Here is a 25,778-nt window from a genome sequence, read left to right as displayed (position 1 = left end):
AACAGTGTCCCCCGCTGCATTATCTGCTCTACAGTCCATTTGTGATTAGAAATCACACACACAAACACACACACACACACACTCACACACACACACACACCACACACGCATGTTCTTTCCATGGCTGATTGGTACATCCACTGCCATTCCTTTGATCATCGAGTCATAAATAATGCCCTTAATAACCTCTTATCATTAAAGACTGTCATTAGAGCTTTAACTACTGTCAATGATTAACTCCTTAGATTCAACCTGTTTGTCAAATACTGTTTATCAAACTGACACATCCTACACATAATCACGACTATCCATTTAGTATTTACTATTTAGTGAATATGCTATTTGTGTTTTTACCTTTTTTTTGTCCCTATCTTTGGCTCTGAACCAACCAAAACACAGTCTCCTCAGTCAGAGGCCATAAACATGCCAATGGCATATGTGTCATTATGGATTTATGACATGCTGTTAAAGACGATTGGCAACTACTGTCATCTGAGACAGGTAAGATTTCAGTCGAGGAGGTGATCTCGGGGAAGGTTAGAGGAGGACCTGTACAAGTTAAACACGGTCATGGAGTGGACAAGAGTTGTCATCTCGGCTCTTTTTCTGCTGGTGGCATTTGGATCATCCAGTGCCAAAGGTAGGAAAACAAGAAGAGCTGATTTGTTTTGTGAACCAATCAGTAAGCTTAGGTTAACGTTACACACTCTTAACTTTTCTTCGTTTTTATTCTTCAGCTTCTCAATTTACAAAACATTTTCGTGAGGGTCCAACATCCATACATTTTCTTCTGGAAATTAATGAAATTCATCTCACTTAGCATCTTCACTTCTATTCAGCTTTTTAAAAACAAATAAAATAGCTATGCTACTTTTTTCAGCCTTCGTTGCTTCTTCAAATGCTCAAAAATTCCAACCATCTTTGAACCTTGTCAGTTGCTCTTCAGCTCTTATGTTCTACTAAAAACACATTCACACTTAAAACCATTATCCAGTTTTTTTCCTTTCGTGTTAGTTCAGCTTTTTTAAACCTCTCGGTTTTTCTGTGATCTCAGGTCACGTTTTATGCTGCATTGCTGTATGTCTCATTAGCTTACACTTTCACTGATACTTCAGTTGCTTTCACTTGTTATAAGTCAACCGACAGCCCTTTCTCATTCTGAATTTGTAAAATACAGCTGCTTGGTGAGTGATTTCAGTGTCAGACACCAAAAGCGACCTTTGGCAGTGGTATGAGATGCCGCTGTGCAGTATAAGTTTTTAACGTGGCCAGTGGACAGTACATGTCAGGGTGATATTATACATTCAAGGACGGCAACAATTTTAAATGCTGCAGGTAACGATGTGATGATTTCTAAACCTAACCACACGCTTGTGTTGCACAAGGAAAAAAAAACCTAAATCTGAGATCTTTTACCAACATTGTAACTTTATTTTGAGCAAGACTGTGCATCTTTCGAGCAGAAACTGTACAGTTCCTGTGAAAATGGAAGTGTATTTTGAAAAGTCACAATGCATTTAACAGGTGTAAACTGACATGGCGTCCTGTATTGCCAAATAATAATAAAAAATCTTCCTTTAAGTCTTACACTCAGTCCACCATATCAACTGCTTACAGTGCACACACTCCTTTTCATTCCTTTCATTCAGGCTATTACTCTTTCATCTGACAGTTCAGCTGCTTTTAGTGGTTGCACATCAACTGACATTTCCACTGCTTTCATAATTAACTCTTCAATTGACAAATCAACAGTTTTAGCCATTTACAAATCAGTGACATCGCGGCTGCATTTATCTCTTTCTCTTCAACTGACATTTGAACACCTTTGAATCTTTACACTTTGATGGACACTTCAGACTCTTTCAGATCTTGGATCCTCACCTTTGAACAAAAAGAATAACAAAACCTTTTTCAGCTCTTCCATCCCAAAACTTCTATTGTTCATACACACTTTTCACTGTTGCACAGTAAACTTCAGCCGACACTTTCTTTCAGAACTTCTACTTGAGCAGCTTTTTCGATTCCTTTCATTATTTGTATTGCCACTTCAACTACGACTCTAACCATTTCAATATTTCAAGGGTTTCAGATTTTCAGCGGTGAAGGCAAAAAAATTGCTGATATTTTTCTAATTTTCCCTCCTTGTTGTGCTTACGCACAAACAAGCAGATTTTCCCCTCAGATCACAGCGGCTGAGGCATTGATCCTCACGTTTCTACCCTGCAGTCAGATTTCTTTTCTACTTTCGGTATGGTGTTTGAAAACTTAATCACCACACCTTCGGGGTGTACTTTCTCCTCTTTCTTTGTGTTCTCTTTTCACTCCACTCTCCCTTTTTCCGCCCAAAGGATTCCTCAGTTTCCACCTCTCTTTTCATCCTTAACAATCACTTACTCTTTCAGTACACTTTACTACCCTCCTTGTTTTGTGAGGGGCTTCCAAACTTTTCAAATCAGCACACTCAGTGCTTGTGCAGTAGTGCAACTGGCTGCTATCAGCATTTACCGCTTGTTAGTGGACCACTGTATCAACTATCAGTTACAGCACAGAGGGATGCACTGTACTCGATGAGAGAGCATATGAGGTGAGACTGACAGCTACAAACAAACATGCGAATGCACACACATTCGAGTCCCACAGGACGTGAACAAAGAGCTGTCGACTGGGATTTTTAAAATTCCTGCTCACATTGATCTCTGCAGGATGCACACAAGTACAGAACAGCTCTTTGACTTTCTGTATCTGGCACACATAAATCTGAAGTCTGTTCAAAGAAAAGATACACCTGTAGTGAGATATGTGATTACCTCTGTAGCTGTAGCTTTTGTTCTTTATTCGCTCACCTTTTTTTTATATAACTACAAACTGTCCCCCAGCGTCGGGTTTACATGATCTGCCTTTTCAAAGATAACAGCATTTACACAGTTAACGACATAACAGGTTCAGTGTGATTTCAGGTGATTTACCAGCATCTAGTGGTGCCGATTGCTGATTGCAATGAGCTGAAACTTCTCCAGAGTTAGAATTCCTTCAGTAGTCAATTTACTAAAAGAGGATTTATCCACAGAGATCTCTTCCACTCCAAAAAAGACCGAGCAACGTGATTTAGTCCACTAAAAACACGACATAAAGGTGTTTCAAATTAAAAATTAGTGTTTCTCTGATACTGTTCGACATGCCAGAGATTGCCTGCTAGTCCAGCACCTGCTAATGTGTGCACACCTTTTTTTTCTTATAGTTTTAGACAGTGCAGCAGATGTTCAGGAGGGTTTTACCAGGAGCAGAATTAATCACATAGGTTCTCTCTTCTCCAAGACAAACAGATCTTGTGTTTTAAACCAGTAAAAACATCAAATAAAGCAGTTTCACATTTAAAAAACATACAAGGCCCTAAATAGAGCCATTGTCTGGTTTGTCCATTCTGGGCTACTGTAGAAACATGGCAGTGCAACATGGCGATCTCTGTGCACAAGGACCTCATCCCTTTGTAGATATAAACTTGTCATTCTAAAGTAAAACAATAATTCTTATTTTCATGTGATTATACACTAAAGAAAACATACTTTTTATATTTTATTCCATTTCTGCCAATATATCCCGATAAATTTAAGAAATTAATTAATAAAGTGTTTTATTATTAAATCCATACTGGACCTGTAATACCATTATTTCTGCCCTGAAACCAGTGTGATCTGTGTTTTTGTCTTTAGTTGAGGAGGAGAACCCAGAGTTCTGGAGGTCACAGGCCCAGAAGACTTTGCAGTCGGCGCTGGACAGGAAGCTCAACACCAATGTGGCCAAGAACATCCTGTTTTTCCTTGGAGATGGTAGGTTACACAAACACACTAATAACACTTACACAAGCAAGACAAGCATAACCAGGAAGTCCAGTCTACCTGAAAAACAAAACAAAATAAAACAAAACAAAACATAAAAACCACATATAATTTTCCACGCTGTCTCTGCTGTTTCCAGTCCGTTTCAACATTATTCAGTGCAAGAAAATAAAGCACAGTGAGACTTTGATCTTTACCTACTATAGGGAAACATTCAATTACAGTGGAGAAAGTTTTGAGTTTATCGAGACTTGAATACAATACGTGTGTGTGTGTGTGTGTGCACCAGGTATGGGAATCACAACCATCACAGCGTCTCGTATCCTCAAGGGACAACTGCAGAACCAGACAGGAGAGGAGACAGTAATGACCATGGACACCTTCCCCAACGTGGGACTGGCTAAGGTACGTGTGCCACACACACACACGCACACACACACACACACACGGATAAACTATGAAGATGCCCAATGCATTCATATCTATTCATCCAAATAATCTAGGAGAGTTGTACTGGGCTATTGTACACCCATGGGTGCTTTCACAAGTTTGTCATATTGTCAAATCCAGTAAAAATTATGTATATCGCCCATATTCACACAGTTCTCTCAGGGCAGATTTATCTTATCAGTACAACCTACAACATGACACCAGCTGTCCATAGACGCTCAACTGAATATGGATGTGATGAGCCCTGTGGCCATGTGAGATTGGTAATGCTACATTAATCACATTTAATTATGCATTGGATATGATAATTTAAGCTTGTGCACAGATTGTAGACTGCGTAAAAAAAGGCACAGATGTGCAGATACAAGCGAGTGTGTACATGCAGTATCTTGGATTTGCCTTTTTATTTACAGTTTATACCCCTGTGTGATTACAACTGACACATTCAATATAATAAACTAAGACAAATTCAGTGACGACCTTTCAGATAAAAATTGAGTTATGACCTGATCAGACTTTGCAAGCTGTTGCAGTGCTACCTGAAGAGCTATTATGCAACAGAAATGTATATTTTTGCTAAGGAGTATGTAAAACACAATGTTTTCATACTGCATGTCTTTTATAATTTTGTACATCATACACTAAACACAACTGTAGTTATAGTTACACATTTTTTCTGTCTCAATTCATCCTCCAGCCGTTAATAAACCACATTTATGCCCAAATTAAGAGTGACAGAGTAGTTTAGAGAAAGAAAATTGGTTTAAAAAATGTAATCAGATATTTAAAAGATTAATTTGCAGTTCATTATCAAGGTTCCATTTACTTTCTTGATAAATTATTCAGCTGTATTTTTTCTCTTTTGTATCTTGTTATTATTTTCGGCTGCAAAATCAAAAGTGCATTTTTTTCAGTGCTATATTTTATTAAGATCATGTTTGTGTGTGTATGTGTGTGCGTTTGTGTGCAGACCTACAGTGTGGACTTCCAGATTGCAGACAGTGCAGCCACAGCCACAGCGTATCTGTGTGGAGTGAAAACCAACCTGAACACCATTGCCGTTAGTGCAGCGGCGCGGAACGGAGCCTGCAAGACTCAGAAGGGCAACGAGGTCACGTCCATCCTGAAGTGGGCCAAAGATGCTGGTAAGACTAATGCAGGACAATAAAAATGTAGTAAATTAGTAATTAAATACATGAAGAATGTATGGGAACAAATAAATAAATAGAATAAAGTAATAGTCTATATAACTATCATTAATAATATTTTTAATCCTTATCTGGGGAAATTATGTTGCCTACATCCAGGGCACTCTATAGGCCTATGTGTGTAAAAATGTGTGTGTAAACAAAGCCACCACTTAATAACTGGCTACCAACATAATCCAGCATTAAGACACAGGCCTCAGATGCAGGTGATTCTCCATAGTAACAGAAATTAAGATTAATGTTGTACAGGAGCACTTAGACTACAGTTGTCTTCTCCAATTTACTCATCGATTTGATAACATTAAAGAAATTCATTTAAAAGAAACTGCAGTTGCATGCAAGCATAACAAGATCTTCAAGTTTAAAAAAAATCAAAGACAGGTTATTTTTAAAGATGGCTCTGAATTAATCATTGAATCAATTTCTGTACTTTTAGCTTTATAATATCTTCAAATATGTGATCTGGGGCCAACTTCTTCCAATTTTTCTCATGTTAGTACAGTCCTGTATGAAATATGGGAAATGAGATCTACTTTATCAAAACAATTCTGGGAGAGGACCCCCAGACCCCCTATAACATTGTCCCATCCACATTTCATTGTATCCTCCATCCATCCATCCATCCATTTTCTTCCGCTGATCCGAAGTCGGGTCGCGGGGGCAGCAGCCTAAGCGGGGAAGCCCAGACTTCCCTCTCCCCGACCACTTCGTCCAGCTTTTCCCGGGGGACCCCGAGGCGTTCCCAGGCCAGCTGAGAGACATAGTCTCTCCAGTGTGTCCTGGGTCTTCCCCGGGGTCTCCTACCAGTGGGACGTGCCCTGAACACCTAACCAGGGAGGCGTCCGGGAGGCATCCTAATCAGATGCTCAAGCCACCTTATTGTATCCTACGCCTATGAATATGAGTGTCGGTCTGCTGCAGCAAAGTCACTGTAATTATTAATCAGACTCAAAGGAGAAAAAACAATTTATCAATAAATTGTTTGACAAGTCAGCTCATATATATTCCAAATATAACACTTGTGAAATACGGTAAATAAAATAAGCTAGCAAAACAACTATGGCACTCATGATAGCGGTCAGTTCTTGCTCATGTAAATGGACTTATATGAGTTATTATATCTAATATACTGGAATAACTGACATTACTAGAGAGATAATACAGTACGATGTTTTCAAACGGTGTTGTGATTGAAGCAACAAATGGGATTTTGTGACTCTTTCGGAGAGCAGGCAGATACCTGTCACACAGCTCTGCCATGTCACACTTTAGTTCTGGCTCCTGACAAAAGAAAATCCCCCAGGTCTTATACAGCCTCAGCAAAACCCGATTTTACAGCTGAGCGCTCCGCTGTGAGCTGAAGCGCCCCGTCAGAGCAGTATTACAGGGGCCACCAGGGAGCCGGGAGCAACAGCAGCCTGGGGCCGCAGGTGACACTGCAGGGTAATGTGCTGCACAGGGAAGCACCTTGACTCTTATCGTGTTCCCGTGTTATCAATGGTCATAAATATCTTATAACACACACACACACACACACAGGGTACCATGGCCCTGACCCCAGCACAGCACTGCAGACTGACATCCAGGTGTGTGAAGGTGTGTATGTGTTACATAATACAGGGAAGTTTTTGAGTATTTGATGTCATAAAAATACGTTATATAAATGACCCTTGTGGCAAAGTCTCCCGATGTTTCTACTATATACCAATGTGTTGATGGAAATGACCATTTAAACCAATGGTTCCCATCAAAAAAAAAAACCCAAAACAAAACAAAACAAAACAACACCACCCCAACCATTATTCAAACTCTATCAAAACGAAACAATCTGAAAAGGAAATATCACTTTTTTAAAAAGTGCTGTGGAATTCTAAATGCAAACCAATTAGACTGTTTAATTGGAAACCTTTCCCATTATTTACTTAAACAATAATTGTTTAGCCTATTAGTTGTCAACAAATAGTGAAAATTGCCCATCATGAAATCCAAGAGCCCTCAGTGAGGTTTTCAGTCACTCCAGATTTCAAAGTTTTATTAGTTTATCATCAAAGAAGACTGAAAGAACCAGCAATATTCACATTTTGGGAGCCTCGAAACAAAGATCAGTGCCATTTTTTCTCGAAAAATGGTTTAAGCAATCAACAGATCATCAAAATTGTTGCAGATTAGTTTTTATGCCTTCACACTTGTGACAACCATGGCAAAAGAATGCAAAATCTCATAAATACCTTGAGGGGATTTCTTTAAATTTGGCACAATTTTCCATTCGGACTCAGTGATTTCTTTGGTAATTACTCAATAATTAACACTCTAATTATGACAAAAAAAAGTCAATCACATTGAAATTATGAAGTCATGAAATATTATTCCCAAAAGGTCAAAAGTCAACTTCACTGACATCATAATGTTCTGCAAAAACACTTTTCTGTCCGTTATTAAATGCCTTAACTCAGGAATAGAGTTTAGTCACATACTGAATTGGTGAACAAATCTTAGGTGTCCACTTTGAAACTCTGCTGATTGTATGATCTTCTATGCTGCCGGGTTGAAGATGTGTGTGAAGCATCAATATTTTGGGATAATTTCTTTGCAGTAACATTCATATTTGAAGCATTATCCACTGTCATGACTATATATAAGTCTGGACAGACATGGATGTAAGCTGTACCTGCAACTTGTTTGTGGAGGCATACAACCACGACATGGTAATTCTAGTAGTTAATTGAATCAATTAATAAGTTAACTAATTGTTGTGGCTCCAAAACCAATGTTTGAAAGAGTAATTCAACACTGCAAGAAAATCTCGTTTCCACTGGTTGTCCAGCGGTTTAACTTCCCATCTTGCTTCAGTGTTGTACAGGTGCACGCCAGGACCCTGTGACATCACTGCTGGGCGTGGTCACGGTGTGTAATCCTGGTGTTAACCCTTTGAAACCTGAGAAAATTGGCTTGATTTCTTTCAAAAACATGGGAAGGAGGCAATGAGCATTGAAACAAGAAATGACCCAAAAACATATTAACATAGTTTTCTCCTAGCTTTTTTCTTTTTCCCCTAGACAATTTACCCTAGCTTTCTAAAAATAATTTTCTAAATACACTAATTTCGTGGAACATTTTTTTGCCAAGTTGCTTATTGCCCCTTCCCCATGTCTTTAAAAGAAATCGCACTAATTTGATAAGGGTTCGAAGGTTTAAATACTTGTGAAAGGCATCTAAAGGCAACACAAAAAAGCGATGTCGCTCCGGGTTTCAAAGGGTTAGTTTTTTATGTTTTTCAGCTAGACCTTTGACGCACCAGTGGGTCCATTATTTATTATCTGCATGGTGAGGCGTTATTCAAAAACATAAATCTTTAGCCTAAATTTTTGATAACATACCAAGAATTCCAAAAGAAACCAAATCTATTTCTAAAAGGGAACATAAAAGATCTAGAATTTTAGGTCATATGGTGAAGCCATAAAAAAATGTACTCATTGGGTTTAAGTATGTACTCTGTAGCACTGTATAATCACAGCTTTTACTGCAAAGTGTGGGAACAGACCGATTAAACCATACATGTGTCAGCCTTCACAGTATGGAGAGAAGGCCTAACTTTGAAGCTGTAGAGCCACTATGTTTAGATTTGCATTTAATTATAAAATCTTTCGATTATACATGTGAGGATGTTTCTAGGGAGACAGCCGTGGTGTAAATTGGTGCAGTCTGCATGTTGTTTCCAGCCCATTCATCTCAGTGTCCCTGGAGTGCATTACTGTCTGCCTCAGTGTCTTTATTTATGCTGCCACTTGGGGGCTTTAAGGGGGATTTAAAGAGCAATATTGGGCATCAAGGTGGTTTAAAGAACAAAAGTATATTTACTAGCCCATACCTCAACATAATCCTAATATACTGTATCTGCAGGGCACTGAGAGAGTTGTTGAATCATGGCTCAACCTCTTTCAAACATTCAGCCTGAAAGCTGCTCATTTATTACACAAACATACAGGTTGGTGCATATTTCGTACATCTAGGTCTGCACACATCTACTCGACATTAAACCTGAAACCTATCTTCTAGGCAAGTCTGTTGGCATTGTAACAACCACACGGGTACAACACGCCACCCCAGCAGCCAGCTACGCCCACAGCGCCAGCAGGAAGTGGTACAGCGACGCCGACATGCCTGATGCCGCCAAGAGGGACGGCTGCACCGATATCGCCTCCCAGCTCATCAAAAACACTGACATTGACGTAAGCATCTTTTCACGCCGCAGATCATTCTCATATCATTAGCTTTTAACAGTTACACACTCATTACATTTAAAAGTGTGTGTTTATGTGTGTGTTTTCAGGTGATCATCGGTGGTGGTAGGAAGTACATGACCCCTAAGGGCGCCAAGGACCCAGAATACCCCAGGGATTACTCCTCTAGGGGCAAAAGGAAAGACGGACGCAACCTCATCGATGAGTGGCAAAAATTGAAAGCTGGAAAGGTAACACTTGTATAATAGCACCAGTGAATTACAATATTACTGATACTGATATTAATTCTATATCTATAATATTGCAATATAAGCATCATAAAACCTTTTCTATTTTCAAAGGATCAGTTTAGCCAAATTACAATAAACACACTTTCTCTCTTTAAGTACAGACACTTTTAGGGAACCTAATATCTTGGCAAAACAGAAACATTACAGCAAACAAAGCAATCTAACTACAGTGCTAAAAAACCGCAAACACAACTAATGTAATAACTTTGCCAGTTTTCATAGTGGCCAAACAGTGTAATTACACAGTTACATGATGCACCGCGGCCCAAAAAGACTTTTCCCCATTGACTTATGTGGCGATAGAGATGTGTGTAAATCAGTGGATGCATTATTTTGGGCATAACAATCTCCACGAAATGACTTGTTTGACTACCAAGATTTGTTCCATAATGTCCAACAGGATTTAGAAAGTCTAGAAGAGTCTCACAGTTAAATCACTTTATTCTCATTCAGTTTTGCAGAATGCTAAACTGGATGTTTGGCATTTGCTACCGCAAGTCTCTAGTGCTTTTGCTCAATGGGCTGCACAGTGCAGGTCATCCCTAGATCATCCAGAATAATTTTAGATGCAGCAGTTTGTAAGAATCACAATGTCTCAGATTCATTTTTCTGCTGTCAGTTGTGTAGATGCCTGACCTTTGCGTGTTTTCAGTTGCCTGTGCATTTCTTTTTCTTGATTAGGACACAGCTTGACATGTACGGATGACATTTTATGCTGTAATGTATTTTTGCTTATTAATATCATGGGTGTGTTTATTTTTGGGTTTTTTTTGGTTAACATATACTCACCGGAGGTGATATAAGAGGAAATGAGTTGGAGAATTAGGCGAGGGGTCAGAGTCAACGTTTGGGAGGTCGGGAATCGGACCTCCAAGTGTTTTTTCGTTTCTGCAAAAAGATTTTAAGTGTCATCTGCAGACTGTGGATTTATCCTATGAGCCACTGGAGGATTGCTTCACGTCTGAACCTGAGCTACCAGTGGGACCTGTGTGGAGTTTGTTTGGCTTCTGTGCTTTGTTGGGCTGCGGCGGCTCCTCATGCGTGGACCAGCCTCATCAAGAGGACTTTTGGAGGATTGGTTTTTTTTTTGTTTTCATTTGTTTCTGGCCTGCCCAAGTATACAAGCGACTTGGACTTTTTCGAGGGACTTTTAATGGACATTTGGGGGACAGTGAGTTAAGCAAGTTTAGGCGGTTGTTGTCTCCACCTGATGCAGATGATAATTCAATGGTGTTTTTTTTGCAATACGAGATATGTATTTTCTTTCGTTGATGTTAAATCACATAGCACGTTTAGGTACCTAAAATGGTGGAGTATTTTCCTTACATTTAGAGCTAGCCAGATAAATGATTTAATTTCAGCCGCCATTCACTGCAGAACTGATCCGCCCGCAACGTGTTTTGTAGTGTATGTATCTTTTACCTTGTGAGTTATATTGTGACAAGGTGGATGGTTACAATTGGTGGCCCGTACTGGGGCTGAATTAATTAAGTATTTTTATTAACTGTGGATTATCAAGCAATGGATTAATCATCAAGCTCATACATCGTGCGTTTGGGATACATGAGTGTGGCCTGTTTCTTTTCGTTTTCTGTTATTGCTGTTTGTGGGCTGACTTTTTTTTTGTAAGGCATATCTCAGGGTTTTTCTTTTTGTTAGTTTTTTGTTTGCTTCTACAGTTATTGGGAGTTGTGAGTGAATGTAGGGGTGTAGGTTCTAGGGCATACACACACAACACATCGCAACTAACAGCCAGCAGGGGTCCGCCATTGGGATCGGAGAAGACAGTGAGCTTCAGTTTGAGGAGGACCCCATCCATGTCGCTTAACCCCACCACCAGACATAACCGAAGCAGTGTCAGGGAAATAACCAGCCTGCTGGAGTCCATGTATTTGGAACCGCAGGAGGAGGATAAACAACAGTCAGATGACGACAAAGGTGATGTTGTAGGCATGTTGGCTGAACAGATACAGGACTTACAGTTGAGATTGGAGTCCTTTGAACAGCAAAATAAGGAGGCTGTTGACAGCGTGTTAAACCGGGAAGAGGGCCTCAGGGCTGTGATCCAATCGGTTGCCACCGAGGCAAAAGAGTACATCAATGCTTGGTTGCAGGACTTGGGCCAGACTGAGGTGGCGTATCTGCAGTGGAGGGACAAATGTTGGGGTGACGAATTAAAAAAAGGTCAAGGCAATAATTGGAGTTTTTGGAAGCCTCCTAGTTTATCCACTCTTGCATCCAATTGTGAGGCCACACTTCAAACTGTGCAGGCTGCTGCGGCGAAACCGTCCGTTGGAATGGAGTTTCCCCGGTTTCAGGAGTCAAGGAGCTCTAAGGATGTCACTGACTTCACTGAGCAGTGTGAGAACTTTTTAACCCCATCCTGCTGTTGCTGTCCTTGATTTGGGAGCATGTATTCCCAAATGAGCAAGTCAATACGGAATGGTATCAAGAACAAAGGAGAGGTCCTGGGTCCCAGTGAGATTCCGATGTTTATTTTGGACAAGGAAGTAAAGCCATCGGGAAGACCGCTCTTCAGCTTACGCTCAATGGCGTCCATATTACTGTCAGCGTACATGTATTGGACGACAACCACTTGTGACTTGTGTTTGTCTTTACTACTCGGCCTTGACTTTTTGTGTGCCAGCTAAATAATCCTAAAACCGCATCATGGAAAGTATGCTATGCCCGGGGGAAAGGAATTTAGGTTCAAGAAGTCCTCTGAGTAATGAGTGAGTGTCCTTTGAATGATGAGAATGAGTGTCCACAAGGACACCTGGGGTCATGTCCGGTCTTGCCACACTTGTCAGCAGTACAAGGGTTCTACTGACTCCTCCAGACACCAGAGGTCAGTGCCTCAGGAGAAATGGTAGGAGTTGATTTCATGGGGCCTTTCCCCTTCAGCAAAGCCAGGAATTTGGTTCTGATGGTTGTATTGGGCTATTACATCAAATGGGTGGAGCTCTTCGCTCTCAGGGACGCCAAAACACTAAGAGTCTTCCAGATTCTAAAAAATTACATCTTCACCCACTGGGGGGTCCCCAACTACTTGGTGTCTGACAGGGGCCTCTAGTTCACCAGCCAACTGCTGGCCAAGTTGTGTGACACTTATGGCATGACCCACAAGCTCACATCAGCATACCATCCTCAGACCAATCTGACAGAGCGAGTCAACAAAACCCTGAAGATGATGATTGCCTCTGTTGTTGGGGACCATCATCAGAACTTTTCCGGTTGGCTGTCAACACAGCAGTGCATGAGACCACTGGTGTGACCCCTGCTGTGTTAGCCTTAGGATGCAACCTGAAGGGTCCACTAGAGCATCTCATCCACAAAGCCCCTGCACCCAGTACATCTTCATATCATACCCTGCACTCTCATACACGTTTGTTGAAGGAGGTTGAAAGACATGTGGGAGTGGCCAAGGCCAGACAAGCCAGGTATTATAACGCACGCCACAGAGATGCACACTTTGCGGTTTGGGACCTGGTCTGGGTTAGGTCACACCCTTTGTCTAAGGCCTCAGTTAGGTTCTCTGCCAAGTTTGCACCTCATGGTCTGGGCCTGTCAAGGTAGAGAAGAGATTATGTCCTGTCAATTACCGTGTCCGGTGGCTAACTCATCAGGTAAAGGTACATACTGTGAATGTGGTAGGCGTCAAACCCTATTATGGTCCCGATAGGGTGCTGGCTGGGGGAACCATTTTGACTTCATGCACCACTGAGCAACTTTAATAGGAGTAAGCAGGGCCCCATGTTCAATGCTATATCAAGTTATCTTAATACATCCATGTTCATGCACCACTGAGTAACTTTCACAATAATTAATGGGGCCCAACCTCGAATTCTGTGTCCATGTCCCTTTATACATGCATCATATAAACCACATGTGTAGACACATTCTGTTTCCAACCATGTTTTTTATGTGCAAAAAAAACCCTGTTTGGAAATTCTGGAAACTAGAAAAAAGTCAAAATATTGCAAAAATGTTTTTGCACTTGGCACAGATAGAAAAGTTGGTATACAGCTGATAAAAGCAAAATGACACAGAGTGCGATGGAAACAAGCTTAGAGATTAAATCTTGACATACATGAATCATTTGACTTAAACATCCATTTAAGTGGCAGACAAAACAGATCTGTAAAACGATGAAAGGACTGTAAGGTTCACCAAACTAATATGTGAAACAGTATATAAAAGGTTTCATTTTCCATCATGCACTCCACTTTGTTTTTGATTAATTTGACTGGAGCTCTTTTAATTATATCATGTTGTTGTGCTCTTTTCTGTGATGTCTTACTGGCACCTGATTGAGGAATTACTACCAACTGTTGTTTATCTCAGAGTGCTTGGCTTTTCATATTCATAAAACAGCCGTGGGTGAAACTGCACATTAATTAAGTACCGTGGTGTAGAGGGGGGTATACACAAGTATACAGGGTATGCCCACCTCTTTTTCTGGCCGTTTACAGTATACTCACCTATCCATCCATCCATCCATTTTCTTCCGCTTATCCAGGGTCGGGTCGCGGGGGCAGCAGCCTAAGCAGGGAAGCCCAGACTTCCCTCTCCCCGGCCACTTCATCCAGCTTGGACATAGTCTCTCCAGCGTGTCCTGGGTTTTCCCCGGGGCCTCCTACTGGTGGGACGTGCCCTGAACACCTCACCAGGGAGGCATCCTGGAGGCATCCTAATTAGATGCCCGAGCCACCTCATCTGGCTCTTCTCAACGCGGAGGAGCAGCGGCTCAACTCCGAGCTCCTCCCGGATGACCGAGCTTCTCACCCTATCTCTAAGGGAGAGCCCAGCCACCCTACGGAGGAAACTCATTTCAGCCACTTGTGCCTGCAATCTTGTTCTTTCGGTCACTCCCCAAAGCTCGTGACCAGAGGTGAGGGTAGGAACGAAGATCGACCGGTAAATCGAGAGCTTTGCCTTTCTGCTCAGCTTCCTCTTCACCACGATAGATCGGTGCAGCGTCCACATTACTGCAGACGCTGCACTGATCCGCCTGTCGATCTCCCGCTCCACCCTTCCCTCACTCGTGAACAAGACCCCGAGGTACTTAAACTCCTCCACTTGGGGCAGGACTTCATCCCCGATCCGGAGGGGGCACGCCACCCTTTTCCGACTGAGAACCACGGCCTCAGATTTGGAGGTGCTGATTCTCATCCCTACCACTACACTACTGATTGAGTACCAAATTGCACGAAATTCCATTTACCTTCATTATATTAGTATAGAAGCAGATTGATGTCCCCATACATTTGCGCGTTATGCTAAGAATATCTGTATAGTGTAGCTGGTTTCCACCAGGGGACGTGAGAAATTAAGTGTTTTTCTTTTTACGTGAACTGACCCTCTAAATCCTCTAGAGACAGAGCTAGTGTGTATGTGGCAAGCGCTTTACATGCAAAGATGTCTCTTTTGGTCTACAATGAATATAATTTACAGTTCCCTAAACTTATAAATTACATCTTTAAATGCACATAAATAGTTGAACACACTTGTTTACACACAAGAAACTTAATAAAATGAGGTTTGAGCTATTTAAATAATCACTATAACTTTCAACTTTGGCATCCTAAAATAATTACTAGATTTTATAGATATCAAGATGTAAGTATATCTGTAACACACACACACACACACACACACACACACACACACACACACAGGATTGCCTATTGTATATAAGATATATAGGATACAGTTCCTCTTAGTTTGTTGCAGATGACCTGACATCCCCTTTTTTTTTTACTTTTTACTGTCGTTGTTTCTTAAGTAGCAATGATGTGTAGTTGATGAAGGAACCGCCGCTGACACCGACTTGGTTGCATAAGAATTAATTTATTACAACAAAGTTCAGCATCCACCAGGCACCATGGTCTGCCTGGGAGAAGATTCGGGACCAATGTGAATCTCTCTCTTACAATTCATGCATGTCTCTTATATAGGTACAAGCATCTACACATTCATCAGTGAACATTCCTCACCTATTGTATTTAATCACAAAAATAACCCCCAAGGGCCACAGTCCATGTCATGTAAGCCTAGTATCAATATTCTACTCATCTGACTCCAAGACGTAATCATCCCTAGACCTCTGAGCTCAAGATAAGACCCATACAAACAGAGCATAATACACCTCATTACTTTTTTTTTTTAAAGCTACACATAAACTCAAGGATTGAACATAAACAAAAACATTATATTTTTATACTTGAGGACAGTGTAGAACACAAACACAGAGGCTATTATTGTCCTCCACCAACTCAGTGTGTGTAAATGTTTGTGTCTTAACACAGGTAGCCCATTATGTATGGAATAACACAGATTTCACTGCTGTTGACCCTGAATCCACAGACTACCTCATGGGTGAGTCCTTTTTCTTTAACCTCCATTTGCCCTCTTGTGTGTATTTCTGCGGTGTTTGAGGACAAAGCCTTCCTATCATGCCTTCAAAGAACATAACATCAATAGGCCTGTAGTGTCCTTGGCCCACTCACCAGCTTACTCATTTCATCTTGTATTAGTGATGTCAGTCTTCAATGTTTTGCTTTGAACTACTTTTGACCCACATAATGTTTTCAAGGTGCAAAAACATTCACAGCATGAGCCACTTAACAGATTTTTATAACACACTTAAAGACATCATTTAGCTGTTATTTTCATATTTAACGATTGCTGTTTCAGTTTATAGACCACTGCAGGGATGATGTTTTTTGAAGGCCAGCATGAAAGTTAGCATGGCCCTGGTTGCCTAGTCAAAAAGCTAATGGGATTTTTCCATTGGATTTTAAATTATTGCAGAAAATGTGGCAAAGTTTATGATACTTGCATATTTTGACAATCCTCACAAATAAGCACTGCTTTTATAATTTTGAAGCCGAAATGCAATTGCAAGAGGTATAAAGCTAAACAAAAAACTTTTTGTACACTTTTTGTTAAGCTAACTGCATGTTGGTTTCAGCTTTTTATTTATAGTGCAGGCTTATCATATGAGTATTTTGGTCTTATTATCTGACTCTTGGTAGGAAACATGAATGTTTATTCCTTTAACTTTATCTTTTTGTAGTATCTCCAACCAACCAGCATAACCATTACCCACGTGTGTCTTAAGTGTCCTTCAAATTTCGTTCTCTGCTGTGCCTCCACCTCCTCCAGTATGGATTTTAAAGTTGTTCTGTGGAGTTCTTTGTGATGGTGTGGAGGAACTGTAGAGCTTTAGTCATCATGCTTTTTCTGGACTAAGTGCTCTTGCTGCTGTGCAGACTTTGGATTTCAGCCTCACACTGTGGTTTAGCGCTTCCTGTGTGCTGAAAATAATAGTAGTGGGAGGAAGATGGGACTTTCCTTTCTGCTGCACCTCCACTGTAGGCTGATAAAATGGACATAGCTGATTTTTTTTCTAAAAGTGCTCTGTCCTTTTCTCCTCCAGCTCTTTTTGAACCTGGTGATCTGCGCTTTGAGGCGGAAAGGGACCCAAAAATGGACCCGTCCATCGTAGAGACGACAGAAAAGGCCATCCGTATCCTCCAGAAAAACCCTAAGGGCTTCTTCCTACTAGTGGAGGGTGAGGACAGCAGCTTCACACAGTTTCCACACACACCCTATCACTTTGTCTGTCAAATGTTGGATAATGAAATCCCCAGAGAGTTGCTAAAAATAGGCAAAACAAATGGGAAGTCTACATGGATAAATTGAATCCTGTTATAATCACAAAGGGGCCCCAAGTGCCAAGTAAAGGACCACACTGCTAATTGCTGTGGTTTTCTAAGTAATCAATATATATTTACATTTATATTATAGCAACTTCAGCCCTGATATTGAGTTTGGTTGAGAGACAACCTCCAGAATGCATTGTGCATGGTTGCTTGGATCTGGTGACTCAAAATTAATTTTGCATACAGCTCAGTGAGTTTGCTGCATTGTGTACTATAGCAAAGTATGGTTGGCTGATGTGCTTCTGTTACGCACGGCTGCCTCACCAGCCTCCTCATCCATCTCTCCTTTAATCTAAGGCAGCCGCCTGGGGACTCCGTGGTGCTATGGAGTGTCTTCACAATGACTTTAAAATAACAGGCAAATGTATAAATAGAAGCAGGCATATGGTGTACCTGATCACTGACAGCTCAGTGATCAGGTACACCATGCGACAAAAGTCTAATATTACTACTTGTGTTTTCAGCTGCTGGAAGCGAGGAGAGCTGTCTTGGCCGCAGAAGAAATGGATGTTTGGAAAGGGATCACTATAGACATGATATCAGATGAGGGAGCAGTATTTTATTTTATTGATGTCATAAAAGTTAGATGTATGAAGATAATTAGATATATTGACAAATATGTCACTATATGGAGTTTAGCTCAAGTGGTATAAATTTTGGCCCATATATCGGAGATTGCGGGTTCGAGTCTTGCCTGGAACAAGTAATATTAGACTTTTGTCGCATCAATAAATTCCAGGGTCCAACATATTGAAATAGTAAAGCTTTATTTTAAAAAACAAAAGAACAAAAATAAGCAACATAGCAGAGTGTGAGGGTGGCCATTTGTGGTGTGTTGCTACATATTTTGGGCTCCCTTCCAGTATCTAACTTCTAAGGCACGATGGCCTCACAATCCGCAGCTTCCCCGTCAGCTGTGCCGTCTCCCTCATCTGATATCATGTCTATAGTGATCCCTTTCCAAACATCCATTTCTTCTGCGGCCAAGACAGCTCTCCTCGCTTCCAGCGGCTGAAAACACAAGTAGTAAAATTAGTTCTGCTCTGTGGTGTTAACACAACATAGATATTGTGACCCATACACATTTTGATCTCATTCGGCCCAGTGCATTCAGCTTTTTTCATAAATCTTACCCTTGCATCGGGTCATAGCGCCTGCAACGCAGCACAGTTTCCTATAAAACACACAAAAAACCAACATGGCATGGTCAATGTGGCACATTACACATTTATGTTCGGGAATTTTTAACATTTGATTCACTCAGAGAGTCGTGCAAAGAGAGTCACTTAAAGTACACTGTAAAAATAATAAGTTACTCACCTAATATGTCCAAACTGGCCGCTGTCCTGCCTGTCCTGCCTGTCCTCCTGCTGCATCAGCTGTTTGTGACGAGGATCAGCTGCAGCGTCGCGAGGCCGCTCGTACAAAAAAAAATTGTCATTTTGCCATCTTGGTCTTGCTACTTGTTGAACTCTGTCTTGTTACTCTGTTATTTTTGGGTATGTCTTCATGTAAACAAACACAAGCACTCCGTGTCGTTTTCCCTCCATGTGTTCAAATTTCCGGGAACAACAAATGGACGTTGAGATTTTCCTCCAATCGGGGCACAGGAGGTGGGACAAAGCCTTCACTGACCTTGCTGATTGGCTCAGAGGGTTTCCTTGGCGAATCAATGCGCAGAAATTGATGACGTAACCACGTTCATTACGTAGCCTCAGGATGTCTGAACAGTCTTAATTGACTTTTTCTGGCAGGGAAAAATTCAGTATTTATGAAAATGCAGGAGACAAGGAGACAGTTGCGTGTTTTTTAACTATTTGAATGTTTGTTGCAAGGTACGTCGTGGAGTACTTATATCAGCAGAGCAGACAGAAATATCAGGCGATATTTTATTTTATTGTTGCCATAAAAATTAACTTTACTTGTTCCAAACAAGCGTCCTTAGTCATTTTGGCTACCCACTTAGCCCAATGCCACAATTCACAATACATTTACAGACTTGGATGTTCCCTTTACTTCAGTACCGGCGGTGACATCTGAAAACTGGACTGATATACAGTATAAGTCAGGATATATGGCAGGGAAAATTCAGCATTCAGTTTATGAAAATTCAGGAGACAAGAAGATAGATGTGTGTTTTTTAACAGTTTGAAGTGTTCCTTACTTATATCAGCAGAGCAGACAGAAATATCAGGCGAAATTTTATTTTCTTTGTGCCATAAAACTAAAATGTCACCTGTCTGAGACAAGACTTGATCAGCAACCTCAGGCACACTAAGCACCTGATTTTCCCACTGTGCCGAAACACCTGACACTTTGTATGTTTTCGACGTTCCATTGCAGCGATGAAAGTGCCCTCGCACCCCCATGTATGTCGGGGTACTGGTGAACTCTAGCTGAAGCTGTTGTTCATTACTGTGAAAACTGAATAATGCGTGCAGAGAGTTTGAACCCTGGAGTAAGATCTTTCACATTTTGTAGTACTTAAAGCGGCCACTAGATGTTGAGTTTGAACCTTATCCAGGGCAGGCAAGTTTTGCAGGCCGCTTCCCAGAGAAGAGTCCAAAGTGCAACTGAAAACACAGTTGAAATGTCTAAAGGTTTAGCTCGCTTGCAAACTATGAGGTCATTCGTTAAAACCTTACCCAGGACAGGTGCATTTTACAAGCAGTTGTCCAAACCAAGTATTGACCTCAGTTATACAAGACAAGCCAGCTGGTGCACACAGTGGAGCATTTTTGATGTATTTCAGTGTGTGGCTATGAACGGCCAAATATTGGACTTGAATGTTTTTCTTTCAAATCTCAAGTCTGTTGGTGGTTAAATCTCGAACAATTTCAAAGTAATAAAGTCTACGTCAAGTCTCAAATTCTAATCTTTATGATTTAAATCTGGCTCAAGTCCAAGTCTCAGGTCTACGGTTTGGTCTTACTGACTCAGCCTAATTAAATAAAAACTGTAACTGTTACATTTTCCAAAACCAAGTCCTTTTTCTGAAGTTTGAGGGAAATGTTCAATTGCTCTCTGTCAGTTAAAGCTCTAAGCATTACCAGGAGCCATTACTCCACAATACCCCCTCATTAACCCCTCCCCCTCTCTGTGGTCAGGTGGGCGAATCGACCAAGCTCACCACGCCGGCCGGGCATACATGGCACTCCATGAGACCGTTGCTTTTGACTATGCAATCGCCAAGGGCCTTGAACTCACCAAAGAGCATGAAACTCTCACTATAGTGATGGCTGACCATTCCCACCCTGTTTCCTTCAATGGATACCCATTTCGTGGACAGAGCATTCTGGGTAATTATAAACATCCTGTTCTCAATTTCTTCTCTAAAATTTGTACCACATTGCTTTGGTGCTGCAGGCATAAGAAATTAAATTTTTACCCATGACAAGAGAGTTGTGATGCAGAAAAAACTCTGCCCTATTCCTCCTTTCTTCCCTCCATCTTTAGCTCCATCCATCCATTCCCCCCTCCAGGTGTGTTTACACCCCATGACAATAGACACTGAAAGTGGCATTTTGTGCTTATTGTGTTTGAGTCTATGTGTGTATGTGATGCCTGCTTCCTCTCAGCTTCAGTGTGCCTCTGCCACCAGCAGCTTGACATTTCCTCTGCTTTCTCTCCTCTGCAATTACAGCCCGCGTGAACACATATAGCTGGCAGCCTTTCTATTTCAGTCCCTCGCTTTCTCGGCGTCTCTGTTTCTCCTAACTGTCTCTGACCATACACAATGACAGCTCTCTCTGTCACTTAAATTATTCTCTCTAAATTCTCCTCACTCCATCAGTCTTTCTCACTTGTTAATCTTACTTTAGAGTGTCTCTTTATCGTCCTTACTTACTCCTATTCAGGGGTACTATTCTGTTTATATATATTATATATATATATATATATATATATATATATGGACAGAATTTCTAACTTTTATGGTCAGAATTTCAAGGCGCAGCCAGGGCATTGAGGGGGTCCGGTTTGGTGACCTCAGGATTGGGTCGCTGCTTTTTGCAGATGATGTGGTCCTGTTGGCCTCTTCAGGCCGTGACCTTCAGCTCTCACTGGATCGGTTCGCAGCCGAGTGTGAAGTAGCCAAGATGATCCTGCCCCAAATGGAGGAGTTTAAGTACCTCGGGGTCTTGTTCACGAGTGAGGGAAGGATAAAGCGGGAAATCGACAGGCGGATCGGTGCAGCGTCTGCAGTAATGCGGACTCTGTCGTGGTGAAGAGGGAGCTGAGCTGAGCTACTGGTCGATCTTCGTTCCTACCCTCACCTATGGTCACGAGCTTTGGGTAGTGACCGAAAGAACGAGATCGCAGGCACAAGTGGTCGAAATAAGCTTCCTCCATAGGGTGGCTGGGCTCTCCCCTAGAGAAAGGGTGAGAAGCTCGGTCATCCGGGAGGGGCTCAGAGTAGAGCCGCTGCTCCTCCGCATTGAGAAGAGCCAGATGAGGTGGCTCGGGCATCTAATTAGGATGCCTCCCGGACACCTCCCTGGTGAGGTGTTCAGGGCACGTCCCACCGGAAGGAGGCCCCGGGGAAGACCCAGGACATGCTGGAGAGACCATATCTCTCAGCTGGCCTGGGAATGCCTTGGGATCCCCCGGGAAGAGCTGGACGAAGTAGCCTGGGAGAGGGAAGTCTAGGCTTTCCTGCTTAGGCTGCTGCCCCTGCGACCTGACCCCTGATAATCGGCAGAAAATGGATGGATGGATGTATTGATTGAGAACTTGTGTTATGAAATGCTGTGCCCACCTCTTTTCCAATCATGTCCTTATTTTACCCTCCTCCTCCTCCTCCTCGTCCTCCTCCTCCTCCTCCTCCTCGTCCTCCTCCTCGTCCTCCTCCTCCTCCCAGCAGTGCAGCAGTGATTAATGTGCTTGTGAAACTCTGAGCTCTTCATCAGCAGGGAGACTTGCCAGGCTAATGGCTCATCTGGAGAGAAACACTCAACAAGCTCTAGACCTCCTGCAGCACCCTGGAGATCCAGAGACCCAATCACTTAGTTGTGTTTGTGTGTGTGTGTGAGTGTGTGTGTGTGCTTAGCACTTTGAAGCAGAGAGAAGATAAGTCAAACGTAATGCTGATGTTCTTTTTCTGGATTTTCCAGGTAAATCACCGCTGTGGGCTTCAGACGTGCTGCCTTACACCACACTGATGTATGGCAACGGACCTGGACACAAAATCATCAACGGCAAGCGTCCAGACATCCGCGATGTCAACACAAGTAAGACACGCTCATTGTTTCTTTGCCTCCCCCCATGAATATCACAGACTTAGGATGATCACATACCTGACTGGTTAAAGCATTTGTTAAAAAGTCACTAATTCATAGTTACTTCTCTAAATCTTAAGAGTATTCAAGGACAAAAAAGCTATAAACACACAGCGGCAATGAGAAAACTTTCTAGAGAAGAATGACCTTTACATTTCACATGTCCTATAATACAACATGACCTTTCCTTATAATATAATCAGCTGTACTTTCTCCTTCTCTGACATTTATTCGAATTTAATTTGCATCATTTTCTTTAGAAACCAAGAGAGAAAATGACAGTTCAGTTAAGGTAATATGACAACAAAAATGAATGGTGTTCCTGCTCCAGTAAGGAATGAATACTGAAAGCAGCATGTATGAAAGTATCCCTCTTTTTACACAGATGATTAGAATTTCACCTCATCTTTTCAGGAAGTAATATTCTCTTCTGTAGCTGCATGAACTGATTTTTCTGGCCACTTGGCTTTTGGTATTGTGATCCTACGCTAAAAACACTTTCAAAGCAGGAGCATATTATGAGTTTGGAATGAGAACAGGCTGCTGACACACAACCGGTTTTGTTGTTTGTTGGTCTCAAACAGTGGTCTGTAAACACAATCAGCCCAACTGGAAATGTAGCAGTGTCTCAGTAAATAATTTAAAATTGGGAAAATCTCAGTTGTTTGAAACAGTGTTGGGTTCTTAAACAATAATCACATTTGGTGGCTATAAAGCTATCGACAGATGCAATGACAACTAAGAAACAACCACTTCTGTTGTTTGTTGGTATGCAGCTTGACAGACGTCTTACCGAGATGCCACGACATCCACTGTGTTACTTTAGAAACATTGACATGATTATCATGAAATGTACAGATGTAACCTCTCCATGGTTTGCAGAAATGTACAATACCAACTTTTCCTTTGGCAGCTGGGCTGTGGAAAAACAAAATTTCCATCTCTGTTACAGAAACTAAAGATTACGTCCAGCTGGCTGCTGTCCCCACAGAGTCGGCCACCCACAGTGGAGAGGATGTGGCAGTGCTCGCCCGCGGACCCATGGCCCACCTCTTCCAGGGCGTCCATGAGCAGAACTACATTGCCCACGCCATGGCCTACGCTGCCTGTGTGGGCACCGATCTGAGGCACTGTCAGGGGCAAACTGAAGCACCTGCAGTTCAGACCACTATTACTGATGATAAGAACGGAGCCGGGGTAGCTCGTAGCTCAGCAGCTCTGCTCAGTAGCCTTCTCAGTGTGCTGCTGGCACTTACAGTGCTGATGTGAGGTTACTTTTCCTAAACCTACTGATCTTACTCCACTTGCACAAACCAGGGAGATCAAAGGTCAGGGTCATAGAGAAGTGAGCAGGGATTTTCTCAAGGCTTCAGCAGAATGGATATGAACCCTTGAACCCAGGTTATAACAGAGAATTAGATTATTAGAAGTCAAAAAACATATAGTTTTTCTGGTCTTACAAAGACAAAGAAAAAGCAATGGGCTGCGTCTAGATACAAAATCTATTGATAAAGGACAGCTGACTTCAACACTGCACTGTACTAATAGGAGAGTACTAAATGTAAATTCACCTTTTTACTTCAGTAAATTAGTGTTTATTGAATTCTTCTGTTGGAGCAATAAATCAGTCCTTGAATAGAGAATGTACATGTAATGGGCTGTGGATCAATCAATGTCAACTGATTAATACATACTAGCAATGCATGTATGATGTGTTGCAGCTTATATATGTATATGTGTGTGTGCATGCATGCGTGTTTGTATGTCAGATCAATCACAATCATTTATGATATATTATGTCATGTAAATTGTAAAAAAACAAAAGTCATCGTGTAGTACGACAGTAAAAATTTAAAATAAAAAACGCAGTATAGTTTGGCCTAAAAGATGTTATGAAAAAAATCATGCTGTAGTATGCCATTAAAAATGTAATAAAAAGTCAATTTATTGTAGCCCATAAAAAAGGGAAAAAATACATTGTACATTACCTCATGAAAATGTATAGTATAGTATGGAGGGAAAAAAATAAAAACTGTGCCACTGAAGATATAATAAAAAAGCCAAAGTATAGCAAGTCATGAAAATTGTCATAATAAAATCATAGTATAAAGTCATCGTATAGTATGTCGTCCAAATCAGTGCAATACATCATAGTATAGTATGTTGTCCAAAGCCATGAAAAAAATTATATAGTATAGTATGTAATCCAAAACAATGAAAAAATGTCATACTATAGTATGGCAAAAACTGTCAAAATATGACATGTCCCAAAAACAGCTCCTAAATTAGCATGCCTTGACACGCCATAGCATAGACTGTTGCAAAAACGGCCAAAATCACTATAATATAGCATGTCGTAAAAACGATGAAAACTGTCAAAATATGACATGTCCCAAAAACAGCTGAACACTGCCTAAAAAAGTGTGCCAAGACATGCCATTGCATAGAATGTTGCAAAACCAGTCAAAAACACCATCATATACAAGGTCGAAAAAATGACCGAAAATGCCAGACTTAAGAATAACAAAAAAAGTCAAAATATGACCCGTCCGAAAAAAAACAGCTGAAAACCTCCTAAAATAGCATGCCTTGACACGCCATAGCATAGAATGTTGCAAAAACGGCCAAAATCACTGTAATATAGCATGTCGTAAAAACGATGGAAAATGCCATAATATAGAATGGCGAAAAATGGCAAAATATGACACGTCCAAAACACAGCTGAAGACCACATAAGAAAGCACGCAGAG

At 41.3% G+C, this 25,778-nt stretch overlaps 1 protein-coding gene across 1 annotated transcript; it reads left to right on the top strand.

The window, feature by feature from the left end:
* Positions 1-508: 508 nt before the first annotated feature.
* alp3 (alkaline phosphatase 3) lies at positions 509-25,142 on the top strand. Its single transcript, XM_088078582.1, has 11 exons — positions 509-640; positions 3,711-3,827; positions 4,126-4,241; positions 5,257-5,431; positions 9,551-9,723; positions 9,825-9,965; positions 16,334-16,403; positions 17,467-17,601; positions 20,860-21,051; positions 22,864-22,980; positions 23,981-25,142. Exons 1-11 carry the CDS (start codon positions 571-573, stop codon positions 24,295-24,297), a joined length of 1,623 nt encoding a protein of 540 aa, XP_087934708.1. The 5' UTR covers positions 509-570; the 3' UTR covers positions 24,298-25,142.
* Positions 25,143-25,778: the final 636 nt, after the last annotated feature.

Source organism: Plectropomus leopardus, chromosome 6, assembly GCF_026936395.1.
Source record: "Plectropomus leopardus strain MGB_pleo_1.0 chromosome 6, ASM2693639v1, whole genome shotgun sequence".
NCBI lineage: Eukaryota > Metazoa > Chordata > Actinopteri > Perciformes > Serranidae > Plectropomus > Plectropomus leopardus.
This window is presented reverse-complemented; position numbering and strand designations above follow the sequence as displayed.